The sequence below is a fragment of the Eriocheir sinensis genome, chromosome 19, assembly GCF_024679095.1.
Source record: "Eriocheir sinensis breed Jianghai 21 chromosome 19, ASM2467909v1, whole genome shotgun sequence".
In the NCBI taxonomy this organism is placed as follows: Eukaryota; Metazoa; Arthropoda; class Malacostraca; order Decapoda; family Varunidae; genus Eriocheir; species Eriocheir sinensis.
In genome coordinates, this window is record NC_066527.1 from 19,537,169 (window position 1) to 19,563,595 (window position 26,427).

General features: G+C 43.4%; 2 protein-coding genes across 4 annotated transcripts; one reads left to right on the plus strand and one right to left on the minus strand.

Annotated features, from left to right (window-relative positions):
- Window positions 1-122: 122 nt before the first annotated feature.
- LOC127000861 (apolipoprotein D-like) lies at window positions 123-14,488 on the plus strand. 2 transcript variants are annotated; one of them, XM_050864958.1, is made up of 6 exons: window positions 123-201; window positions 4,919-5,054; window positions 5,864-5,997; window positions 6,494-6,588; window positions 7,344-7,439; window positions 7,703-14,488. In XM_050864958.1, the coding sequence occupies exons 2-6, from the start codon at window positions 4,926-4,928 to the stop codon at window positions 7,834-7,836; spliced, it is 588 nt and encodes a 195-aa protein (XP_050720915.1). In that variant the 5' UTR covers window positions 123-201; window positions 4,919-4,925; the 3' UTR covers window positions 7,837-14,488. The 2 variants fall into 2 exon arrangements, with proteins under 2 accessions (XP_050720915.1, XP_050720914.1); XM_050864957.1 differs by lacking the exon at window positions 123-201 and adding an exon at window positions 4,447-4,554.
- On the minus strand, window positions 12,547-25,240 carry LOC127000860 (succinate dehydrogenase [ubiquinone] cytochrome b small subunit, mitochondrial-like). Of its 2 annotated transcripts, none has more exons than XM_050864956.1 (4): window positions 25,114-25,240; window positions 22,025-22,143; window positions 21,627-21,826; window positions 12,547-15,527 (listed from the first exon to the last, which is right to left on the minus strand). In XM_050864956.1, exons 1-4 carry the CDS (start codon window positions 25,151-25,153, stop codon window positions 15,350-15,352), a joined length of 537 nt encoding a protein of 178 aa, XP_050720913.1. In that variant the 5' UTR covers window positions 25,154-25,240; the 3' UTR covers window positions 12,547-15,349. The 2 variants fall into 2 exon arrangements, with proteins under 2 accessions (XP_050720913.1, XP_050720912.1); XM_050864955.1 differs by lacking the exon at window positions 25,114-25,240 and adding an exon at window positions 24,608-24,713.
- Between the last annotated feature and the right edge of the window lie 1,187 nt (window positions 25,241-26,427).

Genomic DNA, 26,427 nt, shown 5'->3' on the forward strand with positions numbered 1-26,427 from the left:
AAAAAACACAACAACAACCAGAAAAACAAACAAACAAGGAAATAAAACAGAACAGTCTCCCTTCAAACACGCCCAGTTGGAAAAACATAATCATCGCCATCATCAGGACCATCAGCTGTTTACGAAGGCATGGCGGAGGGCGGGGTGTGTGGTGCCTCTCATATTTCTCCTTCTATCGGCGGCATCATGGCCCTGGCGAAGGTAAGCCGGTGTGTGGTGAAGGGCGGGAAGCTGGTGAAGCGGTAGCGAGTTATTTACCGTTTGCCGCTTGCCGTTGATGATGTTTCAGGCCCCGTTCTGTTGCCTGCTCAGCTCTCCGCAGGGCTGTCAACTTTATATGATGTTAGCACCGAAAATTGTCCTCGATCCTCATGCTTGTAACGTGGTAGGACTTAGTGAATAAGTGCGTCATCAGTGCTTCCTTGAAGGTTGCGATTTCCAGTGTTCTTCGCATCCTCTGGTGACTCATTGCGGTGGGGTGAGGGGAGAATGCCCTGCTCTTCAGTGTTTTATGGGGCTGGTTAGGCCATGAGACCACGGCTTCCATAGTCCCGGCAGTACAGGTTGCTCGTGGCTGTCGTTATGCCCAGGATCACTACGTTGTGTGGATCCTGGTTGTGCCCTGCTCGCAGCTGGGTTAAAAGTGCTTATTTTTCAAAAAAATTCCCCCACCTGCGCATGCTTGCCACGCTCCCTCCCATCTCATGAACCGATGATGCCCTCCAGCCCCCCTGAATAATCTGCCAAAATTCCGGGCCTGTGATGTGAGAGGCGGAAGTGTTTAACGTTACCAACTTTTATGTTCTTATTTACTTAGTCAATCATTCTCACCATCGAACAGGTAGTTCAATCAGCTGGCAAGGCCACTCACATATAACATCTCAAGGCAACTCAATACTTACATACACGTGAACTGTACCTAGTCAGTCATTCTCACCATAGGACAGGTAGTTTGATCAAAATATTATGGTAAGGCCACGCCCCCAATGGAATCTAAGACAAGAAATGTTGGATAGTACTGTATTAAACAGACCATTATTAATCCTCCTGTCCTTCTCTCTAGTCCCTTTCCCTCGCCTCCTCCCTGTTCCTCTCCTCTCATCCTCTCTCCCTCCCATTCCTTCACTCCTTCCTGTTCCTCCATTCTCCCTCCCTCCCTTAATCCCTTTCCTTCACCTCTCTCTCTCTCTCTCTCTCTCTCTCTCTCTCTCTCTCTCTCTCTCTCTCTCTCTCTCTCTCTCTCTCTCTCTATATATATATATATATATATATATATTTATATATATATATATATTTATATATATATATATATATATATCACTTTGTAATAAGCAATAAGATGTTATTTTTGCCATTTTATATTTCATTATCAACAAGAGAGAGAGAGAGAGAGAGAGAGAGAGAGAGAGAGAGAGACACTAAGGCCTCAACCATAACTACATTATTATTTTTTTTTAATTAAAAGTTCAATTAAGCCAATAGTTAATTATCTTTTTCATTTTCATTTATCTTTTTCATATATATATATATATATATATATATATATATATATATATATATATATATATATATATATATATATATATATATATATATATATATATATATATATATATATATATATATATGTATAATTTACTCGTGATTATGTTCTCCCTTCCTTCCTTCCCTTTTTTCTTCCTTCATTCCTTCCTTTTCTTCTTTTCTCCCTTCCCATCTTCCTTCCTTTTTTCCTTCCTTCCTTCCTTCCTTCCTTATTTTATCAATTATTTATTTATCTACTTGCTGACGTGTGTGTGTGTGTGTGTGTGTGTGTGGAATGTGATTCTCTCTCTCTCTCTCTCTCTCTCTCTCTCTCTCTCTCTCTCTCTCTCTCTCTCTCTCTCTCTCTCTCTCTCTCTCTCTCTCTCTCTCTCTCTCTCTCTCTCTCTCTCTCTCTCTCTCTCTCTCTCTCTCTCTCTCTCTCTCTCTCTCTCTCTCTCGTAGTCTATCTTGATTTCCAGAAAGCGTTTGATAAAGTCCCGCATCATAAATTACTTTACAAATTAAAACAAATAGGTATTGACGGTCAGGTAAACCAATGGATCGCGAATTGGTTGAGCAACAGACAACAAAGAGTAGTGATTGACGGATTTAACTCAGAGTGGGCGCCTGTCACTAGTGGCGTCCCTCAGGGCTCGGTTCTTGGCCCAGTGCTCTTCATTATTTACATCAACGACGTGGATGTTGGACTCAATAACCGCATTAGTAAATTTGCAGACGACACAAAGATTGGTAACTCGGTTCTCACTGACGAAGACAGGCAAAGCCTCCAAGAGGATTTGCACAAAATTTCAGCTTGGTCGGATAGATGGGAGATGCCCTTTAACGTAGACAAGTGCCAGGTCCTTCAAGTTGGAACGAGGAATAAAAAGTTTGATTACGAAATGCGCGGCGTTAAACTCAACAGCGTTCAATGCGTCAAGGACTTGGGGGTCAAAATCGCGTCAAACCTCAAATTCTCACAGCAATGCATCGATGCAGCAAATAAAGCGAACAGAATGTTGGGCTTCATTAAAAGAAACTTTTATTTAAGAATAAAGATGTAATACTCCGCTCTACAACAGTTTAGTCAGACCCCACTTGGAATATGCGGTACAGTTTTGGTCTCCCCACCATGCAAAGGATATTGCTAAATTAGAAGGTGTTCAGCGTCGGGCAACGAAAATGATCCCTTCCTTGCGCAACAAATCCTACGAAGAAAGGCTTTCTACCCTTAACATGTTCTCTCTTGAGAAACGTCGCCTCCGAGGAAAACTGATCGAATGTTTTAAAATACTTAATGGTTTCACGAATGTAGACAGATCAACATTGTTTATGATCGATGACACTTTGCGCACGAGGAACAATGGCGTAAAACTCAGATGTAGACAAGTAAATTCAGACTGCACCAAATTTTTCTTCACCAACGTTGTAGTGCGAGAATGGAATAAGCTTCCACCGTCAGTGGTCCAGTGTAACACGATTGACTCCTTCAAAAATAAGCTCGACCGTCACTTCCTTCAACTTAATATCAACTAGAGTAGAAATGCAACGTTTTGGAGTCTTCTGATTAATGTAAAATCACTTAGGTTTAAGGACAGACCACCAAGTCTGGACCATGGGGTCTGTGTGGTCTGATTTTCTATGTAAATCTATGTAAATCTCTCTCTCTCTCTCTCTCTCTCTCTCTCTCTCTCTCTCTCTCTCTCTCTCTCTCTCTCTCTCTCTCTCTCTCTCTCTCTCTCTCTCTCTCTCTCTCTCTCTCTCTCTCTCTCTCTCTCTCTCTCTCTCTCTCTCTCTCTCTCTCTCTCTCTCTAATACTGGGATAGAAAGTTAACCAAAAAAAAAAAAAAAAAAAGGAAAGGACACGCATACCTTTCAACCTATCAATCTTACTACCTATTTACCCCAAGAGAAAGTAGTAGTAGTAGTAGTAGTAGTAGTAGTAGTAGTAGTAGTAGTAGTAGTAGTAGAAGCAGCAGCAGCAGTAGTAATAGTACAGTAGTAGTGGTAGTAGTAGTAGTTGTAGTAGTAGTAGTAGTAGTAGTAGCGTAACCTTATATAATCTCTTCATACCGCAATAAAGGTACTTCAGAATGTTATGTAAGAAACGAAAGTGAAAAACACGTGGTGGGGGAGAAATCTGCAACGTCATTACTAAGGATTATTATGAACGTACGTGTGTGTGTGTGTGTGTGTGTGTGTGTGTGTGTGTGTGTGTGTGTGTGTGTGTGTGTGCTTTTACTGTACTACGAATTACAACTTAAGCACAATGGATTAAATTAGTATAGGAGGAGGAGGAAAGGTAGGGAAGAGAAATATGAATTGTAGTAGTAGTAGTAGTAGTAGCATATGGTAGACGATGTAATTTAGTATTCAGACGAGCTAGCTATAGTGAAAGTTTTGGTCTTGTGCCTTAAATAGAGAAACTTCGCCCTCATCCTGACTACCCTCCTCATCTGTGTCTTCCACCTCCCCCTTCTCATGAGCCCCTCCTCTCAAAGCCCAGCCAGCAAGGCATATAGGCCATATTCATTGTCAATATTTTTTTTTTTTTTTTGAGCATAATTGTATATATATCCATTTATCTATAACCAGAGACAGGATAATTTCTTTACAATAACTAAATTTTATATCCATATACAACCAATATTTATTCACATGATCATATTTTCTTTATATATATTTTCTCATGTTATATTTAGTTACTAAATCATATTATTTTTCCATTTCCTTATACTGTGTACTTCCTTTCTCGTCTTCATACTTTCTATATCTCATCTTTCCTCCTCTGTCCTCCTCCTCCCCCTTCTTCCCTCATCCCCTTCTCTTCCTCCTCCCTCCTCCCCTTGCCTCCTCCTCTCCCCCCAACCACACCCTCTCATTCTCTTTCACCTCCTCGTCCTCCTCCTCCTCCTCCTCCTCCTTTTCTTCCCTCGTCTTTCCTCCTTGTCAGTTTTGTTTGCCTCCATCTCTCGCGGTGTCAAGACTTCCTCCTCCTCCTCCGCCTCCGCCTCCTCCTCCCGAAGTAAGGTAGGCCTATATTTTTTTCCTCTTCTTTTCTCCCATTCATTCGTTCTGCTTGCTTGTTTGTTTTTTCATTATTTTCACTGATTTTTGTCTGTCCTGCCTCCCCTTCTCCCTTTTCTTTCCTTCCCTCCTTTTTTACTTATTTACTTCCGTCTCATTTATTTATTCATTAATTCATTCCTGTGTGTGTGTGTGTGTGTGTGTGTGTGTGTGTGTGTGTGTGTGTGTGCTCGCATTTTTGTCTTTCTTCATTTCCGTGTTTCGTGTTTTATTGTTTGTTTGTTTGTTTGTTTCATTGATGCTGTATTTCCTTTTTCCTTCCTTCCTTCTTTTCCTCCCTTACTAATCAACCTTTTTTCCTCCACAGGTAGACGATGGCCCGGCTCCTCCTCCTCCCCCTCTTCCCCCTCCTCCTCCTCCAGGTGATGGGCGTGCGGGCGCAGGTGCTAATTGGTGGCAGGTGTCCACCCATCCCGCCCATGAAGGATTTTGAGCCCAACAAGGTGAGGAGAAGATGGTGGTGGTGGTGGTGGTAGTTTATTTTCTTAAATCTTAATATATACAGAGAGAGAGAGAGAGAGAGAGAGAGAGAGAGAGAGAGAGAGAGAGATTTTACTCCTATTACTGGTATTAACAGTAGTAGTATTGGCTTATTAGTAGTAGTATATTCTTATTCATTATTATTATTATTATTATTATTATTATTATTATTATTATTATTATTATTATTATTATTTATGTTCTTATTTGTTTTTCTTCATATTATATCTTATTATTTGTGTATTTTTGTTCTTCCTTTTTATTGTTATCCTCCTCCTCCTCCTCCTCCTCCACACTCACATACTAAGCATACCATAATTATTATAGTAACAGGTTTCTATTCTATTTATAAACACACTTCCTGCTCCTCCTCCTACTCCTCCTCCTCCTCCTCCTCTTCCTCCTCCTCCTCTTATCATTTTTGCTCACCTTTTTTATTATTATTATTATTATTATTATTATTATATTTTGTTCTAATTTTCCTTTTTTTTTTTTGTTTTCTTCTTGTTCTTCATATTATTATTCTTGTTCCTCTTTATTTCTTCCTTCTTGTTCTTCTTGTTCATGACTTTTTATGTAATTTTCTTGTTTTTTGTTGTAATTGTCCTTATTTTCCCACTTGTTCCTCTTCTTCTCTTCCTCTTTCCTCTTTTTTGTTCATGTTTTTGCTGTACTTTTCATATTTTTGTTTCTTCTTCTTATCCTTCACATACATCTTCATCAGTATTCACTCCCACTGCCCCTGTAACTATACTCCTCCCTTCCTCCACAGTTCCTGGGCGCCTGGTACGAGATCGAGCGTTACTTTGTGTCGTACGAGCACGTCGCGGGGACCTGCTGGGTGGAGAACTACCTCTTCGCGCCGGACCGAGGGTACTACACGCGCCTGGACTGGAAGGACAGGCTGTGAGTAGGGATGAAGGATGATGCTATTTGTTTCTTTGCTATTCTGACCCTAGAAATGTACATCACTGAGTGGCAGGAATCAAACCCAAGCTCTCAGAATATATGTCAGGGCACTGGGCAGCCAACCAACTAAACCATTGCTGCAAGAGGCCATTTAAACTGAAGACAATAGAAATAACTTTGTGATATTTGAACTACTACTACTACTACTACTACTACTACTACTACCACTACTAATAATGCTAATAATAATAATAGTAACAATAATAATATATGTTTACCATTACAATGCAGTGATAGAATATGCATTTCAAATCAATCCTATGCTTCACCTAAAATGTATAATGTATTTAATGTATAATGGTCTTTAATTGTGCATGATTGATAGGTGGTGTAAAACTATCCTTTATTATTATTATTATTATTATTATTATTATTATTATTATTATTATTATTATTATTATTATTATTATTATTATTATTATTATTATTGCAGGCTTGGCCACATCCTGAGTATAGAGAACGGGATCACATTTGACAAGAAGGAGCCAGGACTACTTCACTATGTTGTACAGCGCCCAAACATACCCAGTGAGTGAGCGTGTGTATGTCTGTAGGTGTGTGGGTGTGGGTATGGGTGTGCATGTGTGGGTGGGTGTGAGTGTGGGTGTGGGTGTAGTTTTCCATTAATGAATTGTATTTTCTTTCATGTTGTTTCTGTTTGTTTGTTTTTCATATTCTTGGTCTTAAGGATTTTTTTTATGCCCTTGAGCTGCTTCCTTTACCGTAAAAAAATACTGCAACCACCACCACTCTTGGCCACTCATCTATACACTCTTTCGTAGGGGCAGGGATGTGGGCTTTTCTTATCTCTCACAATTATTTATTTATGCCCTTGAGCAGCTTCCTTTACCGTAAAAAAATACTGCAACCACCACCACTCTTGGCCACTCATCTATACACTCTTTCATAGGGGCAGGGATGTGGGCTTCTCTTATCTCTCACAATTATTTATTTATGCCCTTGAGCTGCTTCCTTTACCGTAAAAAAATACTAATAATACTACAACCACCACCACTCTTGGCCACTCATCTATACACTCTTTCGTAGGGGCAGGGATGTGGGCTTTTCTTATCTCTCACAATTATTTATTTATGCCCTTGAGCTGCTTCCTTTACTGTAAAATATGTAAAAAGTAAAAAACTACTGCTCCTATCATGGACGGGGAGCGAGTGAAGCAACGCACCCCCAGGAATATGCTCCCCTTAAGTTAGTTATTTCTGTTACCACCACGACTACCATCACCACTATTGCCACCACTAACACCACCATTTTCTCCTTTCCAGTTCTTCAAGGGAAATACAAGCTCCTGGCCACTGACTACTTCTACTACGCTCTGGCCTGGCAGTGTGAAGACCTCCCCTTGGGTCTGGGTCACACTGGTAGGTACCTTAAGCAATGTTTTATGTCAGTATTGTCAGAAGCTCCTATCTCTCTCATCCATTATTTCCTAGAGGCTTAAAAGGAGGTCAGTTGGGTTCTAATGAGTGGGGTTTTGGGGTTCATGGTACAAAACAATGCTTTCGTGTGTTCTTTATTTGCTTGCTTGAGGTCTTCAAAGACCCCAGCCTGATCGTGGCAGAGGCAAATTTTATTTATAGTGGCTGCCGTGATATTCCTGTAACTCTCCTCTTCCCTCCTCCAGAGATCTTGTGGCTACTGTCCAAGATGCAGCGTCCAACAGCCAAGACGGTGCAGCAGGCCAAGGGCATAGCTCACTCCCTGGGCCTGGACACAACCCTCCTCCAGCAGCAGGACAGAACAGGATGCCCACGATGAACAAGTATTACTGGGTTGAATGGTCACATTGATGATGCTGTTTTTCCATTGCTGAATTGTCTCTTTTTTTTTCATGTCGTTCTTAAGGATGTGCTGGATGGAAAGGGTGTGAGTGTGTGTGTGCGTGTACATAATTTAACTTTTACTTGGTTGAGTTTAGCTCATTAGGTGTGTGTGTAATTCACCACGGCCTGATCATGAGCTGGACTTGTCATTGCCAGCAATTCCCCTCCTGACAAGAGCAAGGCTCATTATACTCGTAGTATCTCCAGGTACTAGTGAGACCTTCACACACCACACACCCTCTGGTCCCCTTGCTCAAGGGGGGACAGTAACCACTCCTTGGCAGTGGAAAAATCCCAGCTTGAGTGGGGCTGGAAACTCCAGCTGTCATGCTGTGAAGCATAGCAGCACAGAGCTTTAATTGACTGAGCTATCAGAGAGTGTGTGTTTGTGTGTGTGTGTTTAAGCAGATTTAACCCTTTCCTTGCTCGCGGTGCGGACGCAACTATCCCCTCAGGCGCAGTCGGGGAGCCCAATGGGGGGTCTCTTTTAACCTCTGTATCTCAAAAACTATTCATCACAGCTAAAAACCAAAAACACCATTGGAAAGAGGAGGTCCAGATCTATAGGATCTGGTTATGTATGCCTCTCTTGCGAACATACATGCACATTCAGGGAGTGTTGAATGTTAATACTTACGTTGGTGCGTGCGGGATGATCAGCCGTATTGAGGGAACTGCGGACATCTCTTCTTCAGATTCTGGCAAGGGAGTATTGCCAACTGCAATATTTACAACTATTTGGTCAAAGAATCAGTCGGTGATAGGTGAAGCTATGCAAAAATGCCGCTATATTGGGCAAGAACATCCACCAGTTACTCGTCCGTGTGTTGTGAGAATTAGTGTTGGAACACTCTCATATGCGGGAGATTTGAGTGTGGGTGGAGGTCACAGCGGGCGTTTAGCGCCACCAGGAAATACGCCTAACGCCTGCTGCAAGTGTTTAGCAATGAAAGGGTTAATAATATAAGGAGAGGTTGTAATGGTGTTTGTAAAAGTGGCAGCATTTTGTTCTATATTTTCAATGTTTGTTGATAAAGTTTGCCATTCTCTTTAGTTTTGCCGAGTGTTGCAAAGGCTGGGAAAGTTTCTGGGAATTTGGGGAATTTTTAAGAATTTTCATGTTTCACACGTGTATTTGTATTATAATATACCAATTTTTGATTAATATAACTATTAATTAAACATTTTCAAGCAATAAAAAATTGTATTTCCATACAATATCAATTTCAATACAATTTCAAGCTGCTGTCGAATGGTAGAACACCCTCATGCTGCTGTGAATTCTGTCCCTGAGAGCGAGTGCATCAGAGAGCACCGGAGGCCAGCGTGAGCCTCAATAGCCGTCATTTTAAATATCCTGCCTGTGCAACCACCAGGCTGAGGGACATTCCCCGACAGCCATCTAAAACTGAAGTCTGAAGAGGCAACAATAACCTCAGCCTCAAAAAAAAGCCTAAAGGTGCTTCAGGCCAACTTGTAATATTTATTCATTCTCAAAGTTCCCAAAACTTCCTGAAAATTCTCAAAATTCCCATGGAAAGTTTCCCAGTTCAAAATTCCCAGTGATTTTACAACCCTAGCTTTGCCTGACAAAAAGGAAAGTTTATCATCCTCTTCATTCTGTCAAAGTGCGCCAGGTAACCCACTCTCGCCTTCATCCACTGACTCGCTCAGGCAGTAAGTCAGCCGGCCTGAAACTGCTGCTCTGAGGGTGATCTTTGTTAAATAGTTATCTTAGTTTATTTTTTATGGACAAGTTTTCACACTGAGCACCAAGGACACATTCAGCTGTAGCACATGCCCCAAAAGGTTCATTACGCTTCCACCTTTTCTTCCTCTCTAAGTGAATTATATGTACTACTGAGTTATTGTTTGGTTATTCTGTTGCCCTTCCCAGATCTACACAGAATTGTCCAATAAATGACACACAGAGCTGACTTGGCAACTCTAAATGGGTACAAGCAGAGATGGGTCAAGGAGTACACAGAGATGACTTACTAACTTTTCCCATAGAGGCGTGGACAGGAATATGGGATGACAGTTGTGTGGTGAAAGTAATTGACAGGAAGGGAATACAGATTGACAGAAAGGGATGGTGAAAGTTAGGTTAGCATGCATGTGTGTATGTGTATGTGTGTGTGTAGGGGTGGAATGTATCTTGATGTAGCTGTTTGTGTGTGTGTGTGTGTGTGTGTGTTGGGATGGTATATTTTGTATGTCTATAGATGTTGTATGTGTGGAAAAAAAGTGTGTGTGTGTGTGTGTGTTGGGATGGTATATTTTGTGTGTCTAGGTGTTGTGTGTGTGTGTGTGTGTGTGTGTGTGTGTGTTTAGGTCGTAGTAGAATGACAATGGTTATCTATCAGTTTGTTGTCTTGCTCATTCATCTTGCTTCAGTTTTGGTCCATTCTTATCAGGTTAATCCATATCTTACCCATAATTCATTCTTCCATCATTCATTCATCCATCGCTCAGTCACTCTATATTCTTGTCAATCCATTTAATAGCTTTTTTTTATTTATTATTATTGTTTACTCGTCACTAATTTCCCTTTTCTCTAGCTCACTTATTAATTTAGTTTTGATCTGTTCTTATAAGGCTAATCCATATTTTACTTGTATTCATAGTCAAAATGAGTTGCTTCCGTCTTGACCCGTAACAGTTGTGGTATCGTAGTTTCTGTGGCAAGGACCAGATTGTTGTACTCAGAATATTGCTATTGTCAGTTTCAAGCGCAAAAACTGTCTTAGTCACACCAATAATGATACCCAAGTGAAGTTAGTGTTAAAACTGTCAAGCATCGATGTTTTTTTATATATGTATTGGCCAGAAAACGAAAAATGCATTCTGTTAAGTTTGTTTGGTAACATTGGTCTGTGGTCATGAGCTGCAGAGGTAGAAATACTGGTGGGTGTAGCCTGCAGGGATGGAGTGAATACAAGAGTTGTGTGCTCAAGTACGAATACTAGTACTTCAAATTCCTACGAATGCGAATTTGAATACACTGAAATTGTTTAAATTCTAATACAAATACTTCTTGAGAGTATTCATGAATACATTGATGAATACTTTCCATTAAAAGATACCTTCTTGACATAACTGGGTACAGCACTGTTCTAAAGTTATGCAACAGAAAAATGAGCTCATGAAACTGTCCTATACACGTCCCCCCAGCAGGAGGCTGGAGTTGTATGGAACAACGGCTGTTAGTTCTGATAATATATTTTGAAGTATTCATCAGATTATTCACAAAATACAAATACTTTTCCCTTGTATTCGAATACGTATACTGAATACGAATACTCCATCCCTGGCAGCCTGTGGTGTGTGGCTTGTACTGGTATCGTATCCATCAGTTATTTCATATTTTATCTTTGTTATTCTATACCTGTAATGGTGTCTGGGGTGTGGCTTGTACTGCTGTATTAGTCATCAGTTATTCCGTATTTTATCTATATTTTGTGTTATTTTACTGTGGTGTGGCTTGTACTGCTATCTAATTCATCAGTTGTTCCATATTTTATCTTTATTTATTATTTTAAACCTGTAGTTCTGTCTGGGGTGTGACATATATATAATGCTGGAGGCACGTTGAGACTCAGGTGACATGAGCAGTTCAACACAAGGCAGGACAGAACACTACAGCCATTGGTTTACAGTTTAATGTAAGTGTGCACAATGGAATGCAGCCTTTGAGCACATTTTCTTGTAAATGTCCATCACAGCAAAGGTCAGTTACGTGCCAGTCATGACCTTCACTGAGAAAGTAAGGACGTCTTGGTTTGTGCGTGGTATTTGCTTTTCACTTGCCTGACGGTTAATTTCATTATACTCTGCAGTTTGAAGTCTTTGCGGCCTGCTCATGCTGCCAGATAATACTAAGTTGGATAATTTGTAACTTTCAATACTCAAGAATCATGCTGTTTGATCTGCTAGTCATTACCCTGGTGCCCCTCACTAAGCCATGACCAGAGTCTCAGTGTGTGTGCCCAGCCTTGGGATCTGTGAATGGAGGTGACCTGAAGCAGTGTCTGTAGCTCTGGTCTAGTCTGGTTTGAAGTAGCGAACCCTTTAGGAAATGTAGTATGTCTTTCATTCAGGTCTTTGAACACTGTACACCAAAACTCATTAAGGAAATTGTAGTAACAGTGAAATATCTCCAAATGTACACTGCTGAGTGCTGGGGATCAAACCTGGGCCTTCTGGGTAGATGTCTGTGCAGCAAGCCAACCTAGCCACCCATGAGCTAAAAGGCCATCGTGCCAGAGGTCATTTGTGGCACTGTGCTTGACGCGCCGGCCCCCACTGTGGACATGAAGGTGACCGTGCTCATACTCATGGTAACTGGAAATGCTTTCAATCAACAGTATTAACAGCATTTCCAACTACCATGAGTGTAAGCTTGGTCACCTTTCCTTCATGTCCACAGTGTTTGGCTGAGGTGTCAGATAAAGTGCCGTAGAAATGACCTCTGGCATGGCATGGTTAGCCTGTCGGTGGCTCTGTCGGTTTGCTGCCCGGACCTCTACCCAGCAGGCCCAGGTTTGATCCCCATCCCTCAGTGGTGTACATTTCTAGCTTTACATTAACCAATAAGTTCCCTTCTTTGCAATGAGAGTAACAGCTAGGAAAGTAAGACATCACATTAACAAGTCAGACACTTTATTCCTATGTACAATCGTTCCCAATCTTCTGTGCATAAAAAGTAAATACATAAACCCCTAAAGACAAGCTTTTATCACTGCAGCAGACTTAGCAATCAGCCATCCAGGCCCTGCAAGGCGTGTGAGGCCGTGATAACATTGATGGCAGTGGAGGAAGCAACGCGCCGTGCATGTCACAATCATTTCCTTGTCTGCCCTTGAACCATGCACGGCAGTAGTGAGAGTCTCCTGTTGAACTATATACACGAAGTAGGGGAGAGGGAGGGTGAGGAGGCACTGGGCTGTAGTGTAATACCTTCCAGTAGACATTTAACATTAGATCCATAGGTGCAGCCCAAAGTATAACCTGTTTAACATTTCTTTTAGTTCCTGGCATTAATAATTTCCTGGATCAATAGGTACAGCCCACAGCATTGCCTGTTTAACATTTCTTTTAGGTCCTGGCATTAATAATTCCCTTGGTGAAGTAGCGTTGGGTAGAGCTGCATCACTAGTCTTTGTGTATCTGGATCAGGCAAACTATCACTGCACATTGCTTTACATGACAGTTCAGTGTCTTAAGTAATTTATATCATCTGCAGTGTTCAGTTTGCCTGACTCAGATATACAAAGAATGCAGCAGATACTCAACATTACTTCACCCAGGAACTACTTGACACTAATCATAAATAATTTCACTTTGCATTGCCAGAAAAGAATCAAACTTCCCTCCACAAACTGTTTTCATGATACATTTCAGCTGTTGTAATTAACAGTAACTCTAATCTCCATGAAATGTCGGGTCAAACTTAGACTTGCATGACATGGCCGCCTCAACTAAACAATTAACAGGAAGAGTTTTAAGGGAGTAGCCCCATCATTAGTGCACAGCGGGGCCTTCTGCAGCCCCACACAAAGTTTCAGGCAGCACCAACACATTCTCTGCCTGAGGTGGCATCTAAGGAAGGACCAGGAGTGCCAGCATGAACCAATCGAAGTTTCTTTTGTGCTGCGTTCCCACAAAAACCAAATCAAAACTGCATCTGAATAAGTAAGAAGAGATACAAAGGGACATTCTAGTACTGGGGGGAACACTAAGAGACATTCAGGCACTCAAGTCCTTCCTTGGCTGTCACTTCTACCCTGTTCATCACTCTGACAGGAAGGAAGCAAAGCACATGGCAGGGAGAAAGGAGTAAGCTTGGGTATGTAACTTAGGCAATGATAATTATGAGACCGTAAGTGATTTGAAAGACATAACTGAAGACTAAACATTTGTATTGGGACTCTTCTTTATAAATCAGCATGTTGGGACTATCCGAAGGCGACGTAAATTAGTAGAGGTATAAATCGGCTATCTGTAAACACCTTTCCACTTAGCATTCACACCTAGGAAAAAGAAATACTAAAGGGAAATTGAACCAAGGTATATAAAGTCTTCTTGGACAATTACATCTTATACCTAGACTCAAGTGTTCCTCTGTAGTATTTCTCTTCCATAATGAGTGAGTACTAACTGGTAATGAGGCATACAGATAGGCGAACCTTCCCTAGATGACAAACCAAACTGCATCTACTGTTTGGCCTGCCTCGGGTGCTTGCTAGGGCGGCTTGGAAGGGGGTGAAGGAAGGGTGCGAGTGGCAGACTACTGGCATGGGAGAAGGCGGCTGCTGTGCTTGTGAACTTATGACACCCAGATGAGAGGATGGAGGGAGGGAGGAGGAAGAGGAGGAGAGAGAAAGGTTAGTAATGGGAGGGAAGGAGGAGGAAGAGGGAGGGAAAATTGAGATTGGAGGCAGGGAAGTGGAGGAGAGAGAAAGGTTCAAGAGAGCAATGGGAGGAAATGCTAAGAGTTGAGGAATGAAAGTGGAGGAAAGGAGGATGAATGGAGATAGCAAGGAGGAGTCAGGGTAGTAGAGGCGAGGAAAGGAGGAGGAAGAGAGGGAAAGGAGGAAGAGAGGAGACAAAAACTGAGAAGGAAAGGCAGGTGAGTCAGGGTAGTAGAGGCATGGAAGAGGAGGAACGTAGGAGGAAGAGAGGAAAGTAGGAGGATGAGGAGGAAGACAAGGAGACAAAAAGTGAGAGAAAGGCAGGAGAGCGAGAGTCCTGTAGTCATGGCGCACAAGTCAGAGTGTGGATTATCAAGCTCTTGTCAAATGTCCCTCGGCGAGTCTGATTTCGTGGACAATATGATGATTTACGTACAGGAAACAGTCATCAGTACCAAAAACATGCAGCAGCAATGTGAAATACCATCATTTATAGTCAATTTTGAATTATTTTGAATTATAAGTCATTAATATCGCCATAGACAGTTGTCTGATTGACTTATAAGGCTTTGTAAGACCTTAGAACTAAAAACATAGCTGTACGTGGCAGTATTAATAACTTGAAACTCAAAATCTGAGTAACGGTATTTCTCATTGCTACAGGATGTTCTTACTGCTGACAACTGTTTCCTGAGTGTATCATATTATCCACAGAATCAGACACTTGGCAGATTGGCAGAGCAAGACAACACACACCTCAGACTCAAGCAACACAAGATGAATTTTTACAGAGGACGAAAAGTAGATGAAGCAGGGAGGAATTTTCAAGGAAGATAAGGAGATGAAAGAGGGAAAGGGCTTAGGGAGATGAATTTTTACAGAGGAGAAAAAGTAGACAAAGGAGGGAGGAATTTTCAAGGGAGTTAGGGAGATGAAGTTTTAGAGGGCGAAAAGTAGACAAGGGAGGAATTTTCAAGGAAGATAAGGAGATGAAAAAAGGAGAGGGCAAGGCTTAGGGTGTTCAGGTCCCAATATCTATAGCTTCCAGAGCAGCTTGACGGCGTTGACGATGCCGACGTCAGTGTAGTTGAAGTAGCAGAGTCCCCCGAGGGTGGCGATGGAGATCGCGTACACGGCACCGACCGCCAGCTTGGGGATGACCTTGCCGAACACCGATGGCCGGATGTAGTCCACCACAATGGCCTCAACGCCCCTGCCGAGAGAAACGGGGAAGAAGGGGTGTAGATGGGGGTGAAGAGAGGAAGAAGGGGTGTAGAGGGGGATGAGGAGAGGAAGAAGGGTGTAGAGGGGGTGAGAAGAGGAAGAAGGGTAGAGGGGATGAGGAGAGGAAGAAGGGGTGTAGTGGGGGGTGAGAGAGGAAGAAGGGGTGTAGATGGGGTGAGGAGAGGAAAGGAGGGGTGTAGAGGGGGTGAGGAGAGAGGAAGAAGGGGTGGAGGTGAGGAGAGGAAGAAGGGGTGTAGAGGGGGATGAGGAGAGGAAGAAGGGGTGTAGAGGGGGATGAGGAGAGGAAGAAGGGTGTAGAAGGGGTGGGGAGAGGAAGAAGGGGTGTACAGGGGGGTGAGGAGAGGAAGAAGGGGTGTAGAGGGGGTGAGAAGAGGAAGAAGGGGTGTAGAGGGGGATGAGGAGAGGAAGAAGGGGTGTAGATGGGGCTGAGGAGAGGAAGAAGGGGTGTAGATGGGGGTGAGGAGAGGAAGAAGGGGTGTAGAGGGGGTTGAGGAGAGGAAGAAGGAAGGGAGGTGAGGAGAGGAAGAAGGGGTGTAGAGGGGGTGAGGAGAGAGAAGAAGGGGTGTGGGGGATGAGGAGAGGAAGAAGGGGTGTAGAGGGGGTGAGGAGAGGAAGAAGGGGTGTAGAGGGGGATGAGGAGAGGAAGAAGGGGTGTAGAGGGGGGTGAGGAGAGGAAGAAGGGGTGTAGGGGGTGAGGAGAGGAAGAAGGGGTGTAGAGGGGGGGTGAGGAGAGGAAGAAGGGGTGTAGGGGGTGAGGAGAGGAAGAAGGGGTGTGGGGGTGAGGGAGAGGAAGAAGGGGTGTAGAGGGGGTGAGGAGAGGAAGAAGGGGTGTAGAGGGGGGTGAGGAGAGGAAGATGGGGTGTAGATGGGGGTGAGGAGAGGAAGAAGGGGTGTAGAGGGGGGTGAGGAGAGGAAGAAGGGGTGTAGATGGGGGGTGAGGAGAAGAAGGGGTGTAGAGGGGGTGAGGAGAGGAAGAAGGGGTGTAGAGGGGTGAGGAGAGGAAGAAGGGTGTAGAGGGGGGTGAGAGGAGAGGAAGGGGTGTAGAGGGGTGAGGAGAGGAAGAAGGGTGTAGAGGGGGTGAGGAGAGGAAGAAGGGGTGTAGAGGGGGATGAGGAGAGGAAGAAGGGGTGGGGGGGGTGAGGAGAGGAAGAAGGGGTGTAGAGGGGGGTGAGGAGAGGAAGAAGGGGTGTAGAGGGGGGTGAGGAGAGGAAGAAGGGGTGTAGAGGGGGGTGAGGAGAGGAAGAAGGGGTGTAGAGGGGGGTGAGTAGAGGAAGAAAGGGTGTAGAGGGGGGTGAGGAGAGAAGAAGGGTGTAGAGGGGGTGAGGAGAGGAAGAAGGGGTGGAGAGGGGGGAGAGGAAGAAGGGGTGTAGAGGGGGGTGAGGAGAGGAAGAAGGGGTGTAGAGGGGGGTGAGGAGAGGAAGAAGGGGTGTGGGGGGGGTGAGGAGAGGAAGAAGGGGTGTAGAGGGGGTGAGGGAGAGGAAGAAGGGGTGTGGGGGGTGAGGAGAGGAAGAAGGGGTGTAGAGGGGGGTGAGGAGAGGAAGAAGGGGTGTAGAGGGGGGTGAGTAGAGGAAGAAGGGGTGTAGAGGGGGGTGAGGAGAGGAAGAAGGGGTGTAGAGGGGGGTGAGTAGAGGAAGAAGGGGTGTAGAGGGGGGTGAGGAGAGGAAGAAGGGGTGTAGAGGGGGGTGAGGAGAGGAAGAAGGGGTGTAGAGGGGGGGTAGGAGAGGAATAAGTGGTGTAGAGGGGTGTGAGGAGAGGAACAAGGGGTCTAGAGGGGGTGAGGAGAGGAAGAAGGGGTGTAGAGGGGGGTGAGTAGAGGAAGAAGGGGTATAGATGGGGGTGAGGAGAGGAAGAAGGGGTGTTAGGAAGGGGTACATAGAGTGTGTATGGGGTGAGACTGAATGTAGGGGGTGACAGGATAGCAAGACATAGGGGTGTAGGAAGGGACTGTATTGTAATGGTTGTGTGTGTGTTTGTGTGTAGATGCATTGGGTGTTCGTCTGTGTGTGAGCATATCTTGTCCTGTACGTGTGTCTGTGTCTGTAAGTCTGTCTTGTTCCCATCCTAAATAATATGTAAACTAACGTTATTCTACTCTATTATCATGTGTTTGGGTATTGGTGGAAAGCACCACATACAGATGGCATGAAATGTGTGTATGAGTGTGTGTCCCTTTCTCTGTGTGTTAAGACATGTAAACTAATGGGATTCTGTCTGGCTGCTAATCAATGTGTGTTTGTGTTAGGGTGGATACATGTGTCAACTATCACTGCCTTACTATTTATCAGTGTCTTTTAATGCTAGTCTGTTGTCTCTAATGTCTGTGTTTGTCAGGGCGAGGAAATGGTTAAGTTATTACTGCTGCTGTACTGTCTGTCAATGTCTCGTGTTAAGCATTTTATGAATAAAATGTGTATAAGTTATCCCTGTTTTTCCTTACTCCAAAATCTGCTCAAGTTTATTAGTGGGTGAAAAGTGATGTAAAGTGTCTGTGTATGTCAGGGCGAGGAGGAAATGAACTTATTATTACAGCTGTACTGTCCATCAATGTCTGTTACCAAATGTCTTATGAATAAAATGTATAAACTATCCCTGTTTTTCTTTACTTCAAAATCTGAATGTCTGTGTTTGTCAGGACGAGGAAATGGTTAACTTATTACTGCTGCTGTACTGTCCGTCAATGTCTGTTGTTGTCAAGCGTCTTATGAATGAAATATATAAGTTATCCCTGTTTTTCTTTACTCCAACACCTGTCCAAGCTTATTTGTGGGGGAAAAAGTGGTGTTAAGTTACTATCCTATTCTATGGTGCTGGAAACTTAGTCAGTTCTCCAAGTGGTAAGTGGCTATGCCTGTATGTCTGTCTGGCTGTTACTGACTCTATGAAGCAAGTCTTGAGTGTCTGTCTGTCTGGGATGAAAGAATGAAGTGGCTATGTCTGTCTGTCTGGGTCTATATGTCTGTCTGTGATGAAAGAATGAAGTGGCTATGTCTGTCTGTGTGGCTACTACTGACAGTGAGGCAAGTCTTGAGTGTCTGTCTGTCTGTGATGAAAGAATGAAGTGGCTATGTCTGACAGTGAGGCAAGTCTTGAGTGTCTGTCTGTCTGTGATGAAAGAATGAAGTGGCTATGTCTGTCTGTGTGGCTACTACTGACAGTGAGGCAAGTCTTGAGTGTCTGTCTGTCTGTGATGAAAGAATGAAGTGGCTATGTCTGACAGTGAGGCAAGTCTTGAGTGTCTGTCTGTCTGTGATGAAAGAATGAAGTGGCTATGTCTGTCTGTCTGGCTACTACTGACTCTAGAATGCAAATCTTGAGTGGCTACATCTGTCTGGGATGAAAGAATGAAGTGTATGTATGTATGTCTGTCTGTCTGGGGTGTTAGGAAGGGGTGGGGAGAGGAAGAAGGGGTGTAGAGGGCCTTAATATCACTACCGAGAGTCATGGGGTGTTAGGAAAGGTGTGTAGAGGGGGTGAGGAGAAAAAGAAGGGCTGTAGGGGTTCTCAATATCACTGGCAAGGCATGGGGTGTTACGAGGGGGTGTGTAGAGGGAGGTGAGGAGAGAAAGAAGGGGTGTAGAGGTGTAGGCAGTTCACCCAAGTCTGAGGTGTGTATTATCTTCCTCTGGCAACCTGCTGTACCACCATGTCTGATTCCATGGATAATATATGACAGCCTATGCATGGGAAACAGTCTTCAGAATCAATAATATGCAGCAACTACAACAAAGACCGTCAAATATAGTCGATTTTGGGTTGAAAATTATTCGTACTGTTGCAAATACCCGTTTTGTTAATATGTAGCCTTCTAATTTTCTTGGTGGCGGACAGCACCAAGGCTATCTATCTATCTATATCGGCAACTTTCCTTCAGGGGGTGTCCGCAGCAGAAGTGTCTCCATCTCTCCCTGTTCTGGCACTCCCTCTCAGCACATTCAATCCTGCCACTTCCAACTCTCTCGTTCCAGTACACACTCACCCTGTTGATCCACCCCCCCTCCCTATACTCACCCTTGCCCCATACACACTACCTCCCCTTCGTAACACCCCATGACTCTTGCCAGTGATATTGAGGCCCCCTACACCCCTTCACAGGTGGTCTTTCCCTGACACCCCCTCCCTCAATCCTTCCCTCATACACTCTCTTCACAAATTCATTCTCCCCCATTCTCATCACATGTCCAACCCATCTCAGTGCACCACACTTCATCCACTCCACCACTTCACTCCTTTTGCTGTCACACCTATACCAAACCTCTCATACAAGCTTTCATTAATTTCTCCATCCCATCCTGAACCAAGCACCAAGGCTGTTTAGTAATTATAATCAGCAATCTTGTAAATTAAAAAAACAGCTGTGACTAATAATAATTTCTGACACAAAATGGAATATAATGATGATGTTTGTTATTGTTGTAGGCATATTATTGATAGACGACTGTTTCCTAAGCTCGGGCTATCATACATTATCCAGGAAATCGGACACACCATGGGAAAGCAAGTTGCCGGCGCACGATAATGCACATCTCAGACCTGGGTGAACAGACTATACTGACTCTGTAATGCAAGTCTTGAGTGGCTGGAGGGTCAATAAAGTTTTATATGTCTGTGTGTCTCTTTACTGTTGTCACTATAACGTCTGTTTCTGACTCATTGGCTGAGTTGAGGCACTGTGAATTGACTCACTAGGTATAAACACAGCCTGGTGAGTGAGTCAGTTGAGGCACAGTGAATTGACTCATTGGATATAAACATAGCCTGGTGAGTGAGTCAGTTGAGGCACAGTGAATTGTCTCATTGGATATAAACGTAGTCTGGTGAGTAAGTCAGTTGAGGCACGGTGAATTGTCTCATTGGATATAAACGTAGCCTGGTGAGTAAGTCAGTTGAGGCACAGTGAATTGTCTCATTGGATATAAACGTAGCCTGGTGAGTAAGTCAGTTGAGGTGCGGTGAATTGACTCATTGGATATAAACATAGCCTGGTGAGTAAGTCAGTTGAGGTGCGGTGAATTGACTCATTGGATATAAACATAGCCTGGTGAGTAAGTCAGTTGAGGCACAGTGAATTGACTCATTGGATATAAACATAGCCTGGTGAGTAAGTCAGTTGAGGTGCGGTGAATTGACTCATTGGATATAAACATAGCCTGGTGAGTAAGTCAGTTGAGGTGCGATGAATTGACTCACTAGGTATAAACACAGCCTGGTAAGTTAGTAAGTAGAAGCATGGTGAATTGACTCAAGTTTAAATGCAGCTTTACCCTTCTGGGCAGAAAAACAAGCCCATAATACCAACCAACTGACCAACACAACTACCACCCGAACAACTCTCAACCTACTTAACCTCCCAAATAACCCTTGACCTCCACACCAACCCAGAGCCATAGAGCCATGGATAGGGAGAGTTAGTATGCTGCTCATGGTTACTGCCTCCTACCCAGAACTCCTGCCTCAACACGAGCTGCTGGAATTTCAAATATCACTATTTTCATCATCATCATCATCATCAACAACATAATTTCGTTTAGCGTCCATTTTCACTCTTCCTGAGCGGTTGGACGCTTTACGGCTCTCCTCCATTCTACTCTGTCTTCTGCCCGATGCTCATCCAATCCCATCAATGCCAAGTCTTCCTGTATACACCTTCTCCATGTTTTCCTAGGTCTACCAACTGGTCTCTTTCCTTCTACCTCCAATCTCTCCAAAACTCCCAGCACTGTATCACCATATTCACCTCTTGGTATTAAGCAGTGTGTCAGGCAGAAGCTCTGGGTGGAAGGAAGCGAGTTTGAGGGACATATATGCAGGATGGTGTCTAGGAAACCCACGGCCAAAGGTCCATTTTCTTAAACGTACGAGGCTCCCATTACGAATATTTTCCATGGCCACAGAGAAGGTGAACCAGGTTTTCATGGGTGGTTTTCCTGTTCATGATGCAAGAGTCAGCCAAAACTATCACTCAGATCACAAAACACCCCATGAAAATCCCAGCAACTTCTACGAGAGGCTTTTAAAACAGGTGAGCTGAGAGGCCATTAATTAAGCATATGGGCTAAAGTTTACTAACCAGTGTGCGTGCAGGGAGAGGCAGAGGGCCAGGAAGTACTCGGTGGCAGCGTTGGGCATGATGAAGGCCGTCGGGATGGCCCCCATGAGGATGACTGTCAGGATCTTCTCGGCGGTCCAGTGTAGGACATGGTCATGGCCGGCCTGCTCCACCTCAGGGGCCGCCCGATGCACGCTGCTGGTGGCCACGAGCTGTTGCGTCTGTAAGAGGAAGGGGCGACTCAGTACTGTGTGGGTATTTACCTATTTGTGGTTTATAGGGCCTCAGATAAACTGAAATCATAAGTTTATATAATGTAACTAGGTCTCCTCTCTCTCTCCTTTCCTCTAGTGTTGTCAGCTGCACGTCTTTTAATCATTCTTGGTGAGGTGTTGGTGGAGATGCATGTGGGGGCTCACCTGGCGTGGGGGGAAGCTGTAGGGGACAAGGGCGGTGCTGGATGCTGGGAGGAGGGGCCGCGAGGTCACCCGGTAGAGGCCATTCACCCGCAGTGCGCCAAACCGTGACGCAACGCCACCTACGGACAAACACATACATGAAAATACACACATACATACGTACATAGCCACACGTGCTATTGGTAAAAAAATAAATGATGCTTCCTATTAAGAGTGCTTTTTCTTCCAATTGATAGTTGTTGTTTTTTTTTCTGAGTGTTTAGAGTCCTCACTTGTTGTGTAAGTTAATAACAACCATAATATGACCTCGACAACCATTCATCCCCATACTTGGCTTAGGTTAGATGGTAGAATAATTTTTGAAAATGCAACACACCAAAATAAACAAAGACTTGCTTTTTCTTTCCTGCATTTCAACAACAGCAAGTACACACACACACACAACACACACACACACACACAGAGAAAATAATTTTGTAGAGCCACTAGGCCGCCAACCCCCACTGACAATAACCATCACCAAGCATATCACAGATTTATCACACACTATTAAATCTAATAAAACCAACATGAAGTGTAGCTGCTGTTCCGACTCCGCGGCGATTGATAGATTAATGTGGTTGATATGTTTGTGGGGATTATATGAATTACGTCGGGATAGTCGAGCGAAGCAGTGGTGCGAGGGTGCAAGACGGTAGTGTCGCCAGATGTTCACGGGAAAAGTGTTGAGACAGCAGCGAGATGAGTGAAATGCTGACTTGGGACGCCTGCTGGTGCAGGGTTGAGCAAGGAGGAGAAAGGGACAGCAGCAGAGTAGTGGTAAGAGAGGAAACACGACGTTGTTCACACTGCCGTTACCACCACGGCCGACTGGAAGGAGTAACCCGACTGTACCCGCAAATGTGTATGTATTATTGATTATATTAGTGTCATACTAGCCATATTGATTGTACTGGTCACTTATTATTAATGCCTTACTAGCCTTGTTCATTGTACTGGTCACCTGGCTTACGAGCCGTGCTCATTGTATGTCTAAATGTAGTTTATCCAATATCTCGTCTGACGTGCACTTATATGACCATGGCCTATAACTTGTTAATGACGGTTAGTAGTGTTTGCTCACTCTGCCATGATAATAATAATGAAGAGATTGTGCGTCGTTGTTTCCGTATTGTAACGCATATGGTGTTGTTTCCGTATTGTAATGCATATGATGTCCATCTTTCAGGTTTGACCACTATTCAATAAATGATGTGAGTTCAACGTAGCAGTATCAGTCACCTTAACTACTCACTTAAATAAGCGCTGGTCATCATCGCGCTTACATGAAGCATGTCAAGTATTTATCATAAACAATTAAATCTAACCAAACTAAATCTAACCTGACTTGATCAAACTCAACTAAATCTAACCTAACCAGGCCTGACAGTATGTCCCCCAATAACATACTTTGAGAAAATATTTCACACAGAAGTAATACATATGCAGTGGAAAGCAATAAACCAATTGGGAATTATTGCAAAGGTAGGCTACTAATATTGAGACACTGACTGCTTATTTCTGGACAAAATATGATGCTTTTTATTATAGAGGTAGTATTTTTTTACAGAAATCACGAAATGATTGACCCACACTGAACGCCAAACTGATTTAAACTAACCTAACGTAACGTAACCTGCCTAACGAAGAGGCTTCGCATCCCTCGACCTCCTTAATGGGGGCTAAGCCCCCCACAACCCCCCTAACAGGGAGGTTCCACCCCCCTCAAGCCCCCTTCTATTTTCTGTGAGTCATTTGTTACTGCACTGCATTCAGGGACTAAAAAAGAATCCATAATATAAGTATTAACTTTGCAAGACGTGGCTGCCCTCTCATCAGTATTATCCCCAGGGGTTCCTCCAGGCAGGCCCCCTTCCCACCCAAGTATATACCTCCTGGCAGGATCTGTCACCTTGCCAAACTTGGCCAACCATCTGACCATCTTCATGAAAACCGTCAGCTGCAGTTTTGGTTGGAGACATTGCACAGTTTTTGTCCAGGTCCAGTCCAGGCAAGAAATGCTCGTCACAAACTCTGTGGGTGCCTCCTTGGCATCCTTCTTCTTCTTCTTTATTGATTCCCTTTCAGCTTTGGAGCACTGCTTGGGTCTCTCCAACTTCTATTCTTTGTTAAAAGTCTTTCTTTTAGTACAGCACTTGACCATAAGTTTTTATGTCTCACTATCGATCTGTCCATGTCCATGTCTCCTGTCAGTCCAAGCACCATTCTAATGCCCATGTCGTCATTCTCCTTCCTTTTCTTCCACTCATCTCTTCCTATGCTCTCAGCTACGTGTCTGTCTAACTCTTCTCTATCTTTCCTATAAACACTGCACTCAACAATTAAATGGCCAATAGTTTATTTTTCCATCACTCTGGGTTGTCTCTCACAGAAGCAAACCATGCAGTAAGCAGCAAGCACATACATGTCCCTCGCAGTGACAGCTGGACCTGTGGGGTAACATCTCATTCTGGATAAACACACACACGCCGTCCACTCCGGCTCCTCCTCCTCCTCATCCACTGGTAGTTCTTTCCCACTTACACTTAAACACCCACAGCCTGTTGCAAGTCACTCCTAAGGCCCCTTGACAACTAAAACCCCTTGCCTTCAATAAATAACCCGCAGCCTCCATGACACACGAGATTAAGAGGAAAAATACGTTGTCGGCCTCCTCCTCCTCCTCCTCCTCAGCCCTCCCTTCCTTTCTCTCTCTACTTTCACTTATATTTAAACACCCACAGCCTGTTATAAGCCCCTAAATAAAGCCCCTGACAACCACAACCAAGTACCTTCAATAGACAACCCGCAGCCTCCATGACAAAGAAAATAAAGCCAAAAATGATAAAATAATAAATTGGTCCCCTCCCATCAGCTGCTCGAGCCAAGATTGCGTCATTGCCGACCACTCAATTTTAACCCCTCTTTTACCCCATGCCCCCCTTATTTAGCGCCTTCTCCTGTTGTTGGTAGATGTATGAAGGTTTGAATTAATGATAAATGTAATGGTGAGGTGGATATAGTGAGTGTGAAGGTGATAAATGGCTCACAGTTTCTGGAGAGGCCGCGGAGAGCTACAAGCGCTGCCATCTTGGGGTTTGCTGAAGCCACTACGAAGGTATAATTTCTTTTGCGTCGGTTTTCTTCTCATATTGGCCTATTTAAAGTAATGTAATTGGATAATTAAGTGAAAAAAATAATAACCGACTCCCCATATCATTATCTACGTCTTGAATGTCACGGTTTGAGCAATATTTCCCTCTGTGGTTGGCCTATTTGTCGGTTTTCTCTGTTTGACCTATTTAATGTAATGTAATGGGATAAATAAATGAACAAGTAATACCTGACTCCCCATATCATTACCCACGCCTTCAGTGCCTCGGTTTGAGCAATATTTCCCTCTGTGGTTGGCCTATTTGTCGGTTTTCTCTGTTTGACCTATTTAATGTAATGTAATGGGATAAATAAATGAACAAGTAATACCTGACTCCCCATATCATTATCCACGCCTTCAGTGCCTCGGTTTGAGCAATATTTCCCTCTGTGGTTGGCTAGCTGTCGGTTTTCTCTGTTTGACCTATTTAATGTAATGTAATGGGATAAATAAATGAATAAGTAATACCTGACTCCCCATATCATTACCCACGCCTTCAGTACCTCGGTTTGAGCAATATTTCCCTCTGTGGTTGACCTATTTATAACTTTTTATGTAGGGTTTCTTCTAATTTTGACCTATTTAAAGTAATGTGATGGGATAAATCAGTGAATAAATGATAACTGACCCCCCATATCATTATCTATACGTCTTGAATGCCACGGTTTGAGCAATATATATTTCCCTCTCTGGTTGGCCTATTTATAACTTATTTGTCGGTTTTCTTCTCAGTTTAACCTATTTAATGTAATGTAATGGGATAAATAAATGAATAAATAATACCTGACTCGATCCCCATATCATTATAGCTACCCCTTCAATGCCACGGTTTGAGCAATATATTTCCCTCTGTACGTGGTTGACCTATTTATAACTTTTTGTCGATTTTCTCTCAGTTTGACCTATTTAATGTAATGTAATGGAATAAATGAGTGAATAAATGATATAACTGATCGACTCTCCATATCATTATCTACGCCTTGAGTACCACGGTTTAATTAAGTAATATATATCCTTCTTTGGTTGGCCAATTTAAGTAATATTTCCCACATTGCATGGTTGGCCTATTCAAGGAAAAAAAATAAAAAAATAAAAATAAGAAAAGAAAAAAAAGCCCGCTACTCGATCGCTGCTCCTACAAACGATTAATTGATTGATTGATAGTTTATTGAGGTGATAATTCATAAGGAAGGTCTATAAATGTTCCCCT